Source organism: Corvus kubaryi, unplaced genomic scaffold (genome assembly GCF_017639235.1).
Source record: "Corvus kubaryi isolate FWS band 111438036 unplaced genomic scaffold, C.kubaryi_AGA036_p1.0 37357, whole genome shotgun sequence".
Lineage (NCBI taxonomy): Eukaryota > Metazoa > Chordata > Aves > Passeriformes > Corvidae > Corvus > Corvus kubaryi.
Window position 1 is genome coordinate 16,905,293 of NW_024581117.1, and position 10,186 is coordinate 16,915,478.

Consider the following 10,186-nt stretch of genomic DNA (forward strand, 5'->3'; position numbering starts at 1 on the left):
AAAACTCTTTAACATGGGAAAACGGTTTCCAGATCTGTCAAGATACTTACCCTCTGCAACCCCTGCAAATCTGCCAGAAAATCCAACCGGTTTAGCAAAGAGATTCAAATTTGGACTGGAAGTCAGAAAACAAGCTGAACGAATACAAGAAGCTTGCCTTGCACCGGGCTCCAGCTGTGCCCAGGGAACCCAAGTTACAGGACTAATCCATCAGCAAACCAGACAAAACAAGGGGTGGGGAGAAGGCAGTTTTGATGGACTGCCTTCCCCCGGGGCAAATGCATCCTGTTGCAGGGACCTGGGTGACCTTGGCAAGGCCACAAACTCCATGATCTCACCACTGTCTGCTATGGACCATGGAGCAAACTCTTGGGAAGCTGGAGGACAAGACCTGTGATACAGGGGTACATTAGCTGCCAGGACCCAGGGCCCTTGTTTTTGGTTTCAAGGGCAAACACAGAGTCCAAACAGGATTATTCTGTCCCAACTCTGAGTTTCCAAATCTAAACCATGCCAGGTTTCTCCATGCATTGGCTTGGAACAGGCGGTGTCCTCCGGCACTGTTACAGCGGGGGATTACTGCAACACACGTATCAAACAACAAGGCCCATGGAAAAGAAATATGGACTGATTCTTGGTAGATGTTTCAGAGAGATGCTTATTTCTCCAGCCGCGTGGCCGGAGCTCTGCCGAGGAACTGCGGCAATCACGGGACCCGAGGGGGAACACAAAACAACCAATGGGGAACAAGGCTGACCAGAGGCCAGGGAAACCCCGTGCCTCCCCCCAGGGCCCCTCTCCCAGGACCACATGGCAGGGGGAAGGGACCCCGACACAGCACCAGTCTGACACAGAAGGGATCCACAGCAAAGTGCTTTTGGATACTTCGGACAACCCAGGTTTGCATCATCCTCCTCTGGGAAACCTCCCTTCAATGAAACACTGCTCACTCCTGTATGCTCTGATATCCCTTGGAAAACAGTCACCTCCCACTTTGGGATTCATGTTTTCAACCTATTAGAAGTGGTTATGCCATTTTATTGCTATTTTTCCACCTTATTTTCCATGCAGGGTACCTGCACTCTGCCTGACACAAAGAACCTTCACCTAACACCCACTGTGAGCAGAACAAAGCCCCAATTTCTGCCAGCCTCCAATTTATTTTGTTCATTGCTCTGAGGGCCTCACTGATTTTGATAAAACACTGCTACAAGAGGAAATCTCACACATAATTAATTAATGCTTCATTTCTGTTTATTGGGCCCTTTTGTCACACCTGCCAGAAACCCCCCCCCCCTCCCCCAGTGCTAAACAAACTCTTTAATTAAATCTATTGTGCCATGAGAGCAATGCTTCAGATTGCAGATGATGAAGGAGTTTGGCCCACCCTGGCTTAAAACACCCTTTGGGTCACAGCTTCTCTGGGCTACCTGTGCAAGGGCCTCCCCACCCTCACAGGGAAGAATTTCTTCCCAATATCCCACCTATCCCTGTCCTCTGGCAGTGGGAAGCCCTTCCCCCTTGTCTTGTCCCTCCAGGCCCTTGTCCAAAGTCCCTCTCCAGCTCGTTGGAGCCCCTTTGGGCACTGATTTGCTGTTCTTGTTTGCTCCTCTCACAGAAAGACAGACTGGGAGAGCTGGAGGTGTTCAGCCTGGAGACCCAAACCAACCAAACAACACTTGTTGCTCTGTTGGGCCATCAAAATGGTTCAGGGAAAGTGAAATGAGGAGGGAGGGCAAAATTCAAAAAGCAAATATTGAGATGGGAGACAGAACACTGCTCTCAAGCAAAGCAGCTTTCAGGGTCCGATATATTTCGTTAAAAAGTTATTGACAAAATAGCCGTAGGTGAGTGATATGAGACCTCCCACCAAATATGCAGAATCCTGTACACGTGTGGGTTTAGCTGCCACCAAAAGCAGCACAACTCTAAAACAGACAAAATGGAGAGGGAAAAAGAGCAAAAATCCAGTAAACAGGTTCACCCCTTGCACAGGGTGAAAACTGCTCTGAGCAAACACCTTGCCCAACGCCCTCAATTAATCATTAAAAACAAACCTAAAGGGTCCCATCTCAGAAAGGGAAATTAAAGCTGTGCAAATCGGGAACTTAGACATTCAGAAGTTTGAGTCAGCCAAAGGATTTCCCTGGACACAATTCCACAGTGTAGAGTGAGGAAAATCACGGCCCTGTTGTTGTTTTTCAGGATCAGCCCATCCCTGTGCAAGAGACCCCTCCCATGGAAGGTTGGCAGTTAAGGCTGGATTTATCACCCAGGAGAGAAAATGCCATTACAAAGGAGCTGAGCAATGAGAAGACAGTGTAAGGAATCCTATTTCTCCTCATGTTCTCAACCTCTAGGGAGCTGAGGTGGCCATCAGTTACTCTGCACTGGCAGCACACGTGTCAACAAGGGAAATAGGATCAGCTCCCAGGTAGGCTGGAGTAAAATCCAGTGGAGCAAAAGCCAGGTAACATGAGGGATTTGCTTCCTGCCCATCTCCAGATCAATAGGGAGGCCAACAGAGGCACTGTTACCCAGCCCAGCTGCCCTCAGTTCACCTGCTCAAACTATTATTTACAGGGACACTTCTGCTGGACTGTGATGAAACTGTCAATCTTGCAATTCCAACTTAGGCCAAGAAAATATTCTGCTGGCCTTTCTCAACCTTACAAGCAACCCCACTTCCTGATTTCATTGCTGGAAACCTCAGAGCACACCTCCTCCTGCCATCCACAGCAAAGCTTCCAGCCTTGCATCTGCACGTAATTTTTTTCTTCTGGGGTGCTTCATTGCTCTCCAAGTCTTTTCTCCCCAAACAGACACTCAGTATCTCCCAGGACACAAAAGATGCTCATTTTTCCTTTTCATTACCCTGGCAAACAAACCTACAGAGGGGAAAAAAAAAAAAAAAGAAAAAAAAAAAAAGAAGGATTTACTTCCCTCTATCTTGCCCACAAGAGTATATACAAGGGATGTTATGTCACAATGTATTTAAAAAAAATCTGGAATTAATTGCTTCAAAGGTGAAAAAAGCCATGAGGGAATAGCAGGGGGCTAAATTTCTGTGTACCACATACACCAGTACAGTAAAAAATTGTTGTCAGCACTGGTAAATTGCCCATCACGTGAGTGGGTTTAGCAGACAATGTGCTGCAGGACATGGGCACAAATCCACCTGGCCTGGAGAGGTAAAATGCCAGGGAGCAGCACTCAGCATCCACGAACACGCCATTCCCTCGGCAACGGGAGAAAACAGCTTTAAAGCGCTCGGAAGTGTTGTGGGGCACTTCGCCTTCTTCCGCCCCATTTCCATGGCTCTTCGTCTACGTGCTGAGATATAATCCCGGTAGCCCCAGACAATGATCTGGTGATTATGGGTACACTGAGCTCATGCATACGCTCAGCCAGGACCACCATCTCACTCCTCACACGTGCTGCCAGCAGCATCCAGCGGTATCGGCTTCAACTGCCCCCTCCATCCCGCTCCACCTTTTCCTTGTGCCCCAGGTTAAGGAAGTGACCCCCAGGAGAGGGGTAGGCGGTTCAGGGGGAAAACGCATCGGGGCTCCGTCGTGCAGGGCTTCCAAGAGATCCTGTCTGGGCATCTCCGGAGCCCCACGGCCCCGTGCGGCCCCTCAGGCAGGCGGCCAGTATTAGGAGAGCTCGGCTGGCCGTGGGTGGACCCAACAGCCTCGCCACGCCTCCCGCCATCCCGGACAATCCCCGGCTCCAGCGGGATCCGGCGCGGCGAGCATCACCCGACCCGCACCGCGGAGGGAGGCCACGGAGACCCGCGGGCCATGGTAAGTCGCTGCTGGGAAAGCCGGTTGTTTCTTCTGCCTTTTAGAAGGCAAAAATGTTTCAGCGGCAGATCCACGCTCTGAGGAGAGGCAGGAGGGAAGGGAGAAAGGAGCAGAGCGCTGCGAGTGGTTAATCAGTAACGCGGGAGCTCCATCAGCTGCTGCTGAATTTCCAAAGGCAGCGCCCTCCAGGCTCATTCCTCTATAAGGGGGAGGGAGAGGGTCTGCCAGCAACGACCCCCTCTCACATTCTGTAGGACAAGGACGACCCCCACGTGTGCTCCATCTGCACAGCCCTGCAACACGCCTGGGGCGGCTGGAAATCGGCTTTTCCACGAAAGCATAAGACCATGGGCCTTGTGGAACACACCATTCCAGTCCTGCCTGCTTACCCAGGGCTGTCCCTTGTACCTTCTCCTAGGTGGAAAGTCATACCTTTCATTAGGAAAAAATTCCTCCCTGTGAGGGTAGTGAGGCCCTGGCACAGGTTGCCCAGAGAAGCTGTTGTTGCCCCTGGATCCCTGGAAGTGTCTAAGGCTAGATTGGACAGGACTTGGAGCCACCTGGTCTAGTGGAAGGTGTCCCTACCCATGGCAGGGAGGTAAAACTGGATGGGCTCTAAGGTCCCTTCCAACCCAAACCGTTCTGGGATTCTATGAAAGGGAAGATTCTAGTTAGAGCAGAGAGTTCAAACTCTCCCAATTTCCCATGCAGGTTCCTTTCCCTCAGTTGCACAATGTATCTACTTGGTTTCCTGCTGGCAAAAAACCAAAAATTAAAATCCCAACTCCTTGGCATTTGAGAGCCAGCAGAAGAAAACAAAATAATTTCATTTCTCTAATGAGAAGAGTGTGTTTTAAAGGAGTGAGAGCACATGAAAGCACTAACATGCCATCCTGACAAAACTAGCAGGCTGGCCAATGTCCTGGGGTGAAGAACGAGGGATTGGAGTGGAGGGCAGGGTGGTGCTCCAGGCAGAGGGTTTGCCATCACAAGACACAGCCAGAGGAGCTGGCTCTGTGTGGTCTGTGGGCCAAACCTCATCCTGGCCCATGCCTCCCATTGGTGCAGGGGTGCCTGAGAGGAGCTGGGCTGGAAGAAGCCTCGGGGGCCATCCTCCCACATAGTCAACGGAGAAAAGGGTCCAACAACAATTATACCATGTCCCTTTGTTGCTCTGCCCAGGGAAGGTTGGTTTGGAACCCAGCCCCCTGCATCCATACCCCTCTGCTCCAAGCAACAACTCCAGCTTTTACCTTTCCTCTCTATAGCACCGATAAGGAGCAGGTTTTAGCCCCTGGCCCCAAATCCTGGTGCAGCCCCTGCTCTATTCCTATCAGAGCCCCCTGTGGGTGCCCCCCTGCCAGCGCCCCGTGCAGAGCCATCCTCTGCCCCACGTTATCCAGTTGCTAAGCAACCTGTGCCCAGCTTATCACACCATCAGCAGGGAAGGGCAACGGCTGAGGTTTATTGAGCTACGTCATGTTTACTCACTACCTTCCCTCCCAGCCCAGGACTTGAGAGAGGACAGGGTTGACATTTGGTGGGTAGGGAGGGGGGTGACAGAGCCAGGGCTGGCAGGGGGTTGTCCAAAATGCAGTGAGGCCAAAATATGCAGAGGCAAGGAAGGCCTTCCCCAAAACTCCTTTCAGCTGCAATGCCAAGGGAACAGGAAGCATCCCACCCCCAGACATCCTGTGCTAAGGTTCAGTGACACCCTGGCACTCTCCATTCCATGCAGTCTAAGGGTCACGGATACCACAGACAAGTAGGCACCCACACAGCCAGGGGAATGGGGTATCATCTTTCCAATCTTGCCAAAAACATGCAAGAACCACCCACAAAAACATCAGCTTCACAGCTGGTTCTTTGGTTTTGTACAGCCTGTGAACAGAGAAGCCATAGGAGAGGATGATCTACCTCAGTTTCTCAGTTGTTTAAGGTGCCATTTCTGAGCACTGATGCCCAAGCAAAGTGTCTCAAGGGGCCGCTGACCAAATACCCACAAAAAACTGGGCCAGATTTGTCAAGACTTATATCCAACTTGCCACACGTGGCTCTACAGCACATAAAGGAAAGGATATCGCGAAGAGATATTGTTCTTTATCATCACCAACTGGAAAGATCAACTCACCCAAACCTGACAGAGCTCAAGGAACATTTGGACAACGCTCTCAGGCACATGGTGGGATTCTTGGGGCTGTCCTGTGTAGGGCCAGGAGTTGGAGTTTGATGATCCTTGTGGGTCCCGTCCAACTCAGAACAATCTGCAATTCTGTGAAAGAATTTTAACTGCCAGAACATAACATTTCAGAGAGCAGTGCCCCTGTGCACTCACTTCCCTGCAGAGCCAGGGCAGAGCTGGCTCAGGCTGCCCCCATGCCCAAGAGCTTCATTTTAGTTTCATCTCTGCCTATAAACACTCCGCAAAGCCAAGAACTGCTGCTTCCCCATTACCACCCCTTAAAAACTAAGTACCCGCAGCTCTGCCCAAGGCAGAGCTCAACCACAATCCCTCCCTCTGCCCTTTGTTCCTCACAGACAGAAACAGCCTCTTAAACTCCATTGTAATATAAAGGAGATGGGAAAAGGAGCTGAACTGCAGCTTAGTGTGACTCATCTCTGATCTACACTTCTTTCTCCTCAAAAGCAGGCTCCTAATAAACAAACAAACAAATAAATAAAAAGCCCTCCTGCTTTGGGACCCCTAAAGCAACTCTCAGATCTAGAAATGATCATAAGAGCTTCAGCTTTTTAAGCTTTATTTTTTCCCCCAGAAGATTATATGTAAAATAAAATATAATTTGGAGTTTAACTTTACACAGGTATCATTTCGGAGTACCTCAGGCACTGTGTGAGATGTTGTAGGTGAGAGGATAGAAGGGACCTGTGGATACTAAAAAGCTAGCAGAGAGATTTTCTAGCTTTCTGCAGCCACCTGTGAAAGTCTCCTTTCTCACGCAAAGTAGCTGGGAAAACAGTTTGAAGTTTTGTAAACTATTCCACAGGTGCAAGTTGTTTGTGTCTTTGTTTTCCACACTGGGAAAAATATTTTGGAAATGGGTGTTATACCGTTCAGCCAATCACTCTGGGAGGCGGATGGTCAAGCACCCAATGATGTTATGCCACTCTTGTGAACAAAGTTATATAAGCTGATTTACATAATTAAATATAGCCGCTTTTGGCCATTGAACCTCATCCTGGACTTGCGTCGTTTATCACCGTTCTTGGTACAACAGTGACAGGAACCAGCTGGACTTCCTTGGTACCTGCAGAAAGTATTCCAGGCAGGGAGCAGAGGACATTGATATTCCAACCTTCCCACCCACTCTGCAGCTGCCTCCTTGTTCCCATAACTCCATGACCCATGGGATGCCTCATTACTCTGAACATCTGCTTCATCCCACCTCTGCCACACTGATCTTCTCTTCCCTTTCCTTCCCATGGTGCCAGGCAGGAAAAGCCCACAGGCTGAGCACGGAGGAGAGGGAGCAGCTGCTGCCAAACCTGCGAGCTGTGGGGTGGAATGAGGTGGAAGGCAGAGACGCCATCTTCAAAGAGTTCCACTTCAAGGACTTCAACCGGGTATGAGCACCAGGGGCATGAAGTTTTACAGACTGGGACACTCGGTTTGCGGAGCAGGGAGTCCCCTCTGCAAAGCTCAGCCAAAGAAACCCCTTTGTGTCTCTCCTGAAATGGAATGGCTGAGCAAAATAGCCTACCCAAGACACCCGAAGTGCTCGACCCAGCATAGAGTTTGTCTGGGAAACACTCCTCAGGAAGAGGAAAACCCATAGAAAACTCCCAGACTATCCCAGGCCTTGCATTTGGTTGAGTTATCTAGACACAGGCAGTGTAAAATTAATAGTAATGGGGTGAAAACCAATAAATTGCAGGTTCAGAGTTAACTTTTCTTCTTACTTTGCAGGCCTTTGGCTTCATGACCAGAGTGGCTCTACAGGCAGAAAAACTGGATCACCATCCCGAATGGTTCAATGTGTACAATAAGGTAAGAAACAGGGATTGTGGGGACAAAGCAGAGAACTTTAGGGAGCAGATCCCTTTTTTGAGAGATAAAACAGGAGCAGCGAGTCCTGTTCACATCAGAAGGACCTCTTCCCTCAGATGCTATTTCCATACCACAGCCAGCCTGTGGCTATCACAGATCCTTTCCTCCTCCTTTTTCCCTGTCCAGCTGAGCAGTAGCTGCCATAGGCTGGCACCAGGGTTGCTTTTTAAAATCAGTATCAAGTAGCAGCCACAGAAAAAGCTTCTGGGGAAAAGAGTGAGTTGGAAATGGGCACAGGTGGCTGCTGTGACCAGGGCAGGGGTGGCAGTGACAGCTTGTGGCCAGGATGAGCTGTAGGAAGAAGAAAAACCAGGAAAAGTGCCAGAGTGCCTCTCCCACCCCAGGGAATTTTGCTAACAAGTTTGGAGCTACTGCCTCATCAGGTGCAGCACTGGGGGAAACCAGCCCTGCTGTTTCTGTCAGCAATACTCAGCCTGTCTGTCTGTCTGCCTTAGGTTCACATCACCTTGAGCACCCACGACTGCGGGGGTTTATCAGAGCGAGACATCAACCTGGCCAGCTTCATCGAGCAGGTGGCAGCTTCCCTCTCCTGACCAGTGATACACACAGCCACTGTGTCCTGCCTAGATGGCTGCACCCAGAACCTTCTCCCACTTCCAAGCTAGATCCTGGATACAGACTGCCCGACACCTCGCCAACCTCCCCAGTGCAGCTCAGATGGATGGAGGCACTTCTCAGGGTGCATGTATCCACCTCTGATCTTGCAAATTCCATCCTTAAACCCATTAGCCATGAGATCCCACACCCCCTTCACTACTGAGCCTTTTACCAGGAGTCAGTCATAGAGTCATGGAATATCATAGTCATGGAATGGTTTGGGTTGGAAGAGATCTTAAAGATCACCTCGTTCCAGCCCCTGCCATGGGCAGGGACACCTTCCACTAAACCAGGTTGCTCCCAGCCCCATCCAACCTGGCCTTGGACACTTCCAGGGATCCAGGGGCAGCCACAGCTTCTCTGGGCAACCTGTGCCAGGGCCTCATCACCCTCACAGGGAACAACAATTTCTTTCCAATATCCGATTTAAACCTATTCTGTGTGAATCCATTCCCCCTTGTCCTGTCACTACATGCTCTTGTACAAAGTCCTTCTCCATGTTTCTTGTCAGTTCCTTCAGGTACTGGAAGGCTGCAATTAGGTCACCCCAAAGCTTCTCTTCTCCAGGCTGAACAATCCCAATTTTCTCAGCCTTTCCTCAGAACTGCTGCATCCCCTCTGATCATCTTGGTGCCTCCTCTGGACTCACACCAACAGGCCATGTCCTTCCAGAGTCATGTTACACCACTGCACCAGTAAATCCATCCAGCCTGCCCCCATCCAGACCCTATGTTGTTGTTTTTTACCTCTTGGAATGTGCTTTCTGCCTAAAACATGTTTTGTGAACCCTCTGGCTTCTCTGTAACCAAGCAGCATCGTGCTGTGCGATTTGTCATTGCTGTAACCCCTCGCTAGCAGTAGGCACGTGGTCTCACCCCCACTAAAACCAGCCTTTAGTAGGATACCAACTGAAAATGTTTACAATATTTCAAGATGTTACAATGAACATCTTGTTTAACCTGATGGCTCTTTGGAAAGAGGCCTCACTGATCAAATTACACCAACAGGTTTTCCCAAGGGCAGGTACTGCCCTGCCTGCTCTCAAGAAGGTGCTTCTGCCACGGAAAAACTTCACACAGAAATGGCAGGTCCCTTCACCTCAGAGTGACTGGGGTCTGAAAGACAAAGAGATGATCAAAGCCGGAGCAGGTAAAAACTGCTTATGTAAAGTCCCAGCTGTGCTGTAGCCAAGGCACAAACACAGGGAAAGTACAACTAAAAGGCACAAAAGCAACACAGCACCTGACCACAGGCTGCTTAGGGTGGAATACTTCCCAAAGCGAGGTTGTGGGTGGATTTGGTGGTGCAGGGTCTTCAATGACACAATGAAGTATCTGCTGTAAAACCAACAGCATTTGCTTTCAGCACAACAGTCTGGGGAAAAACACTACAAATGCCCAGTTCGGGTCTTTTTTTCTTCTCTTTTTTTAACCCTTTAAAGTTCTACAAAGTCTTAATAGAAAATCCATAGCTCTTAACTTCCAGCATCTTTGAACATCACACACAAGATGCAGACACGGACACCACCTTCACTTCGACAGAAACACAGAGCAGCCCTCAGGCAGAGTTAGCAAGATTCATAAGCCATCCTCCCTGCCACAGACCAGGCTGTGCATGAGGAAATTCCAGGAACAACAGGTCCTCGTTCATTCAAATGAGCACTGAAGCAGAAAAATAAGAACTCGGTGAGCCTAGA

At 49.8% G+C, this 10,186-nt stretch overlaps 1 protein-coding gene across 1 annotated transcript; it reads left to right on the top strand.

The window, feature by feature from the left end:
* The first annotated feature begins 3,697 nt into the window (after positions 1-3,697).
* On the top strand, positions 3,698-8,561 carry PCBD1 (pterin-4 alpha-carbinolamine dehydratase 1). Its single transcript, XM_042033553.1, has 4 exons — positions 3,698-3,806; positions 7,257-7,388; positions 7,732-7,812; positions 8,328-8,561. Exons 1-4 carry the CDS (start codon positions 3,804-3,806, stop codon positions 8,424-8,426), a joined length of 315 nt encoding a protein of 104 aa, XP_041889487.1. The 5' UTR covers positions 3,698-3,803; the 3' UTR covers positions 8,427-8,561.
* Positions 8,562-10,186: the final 1,625 nt, after the last annotated feature.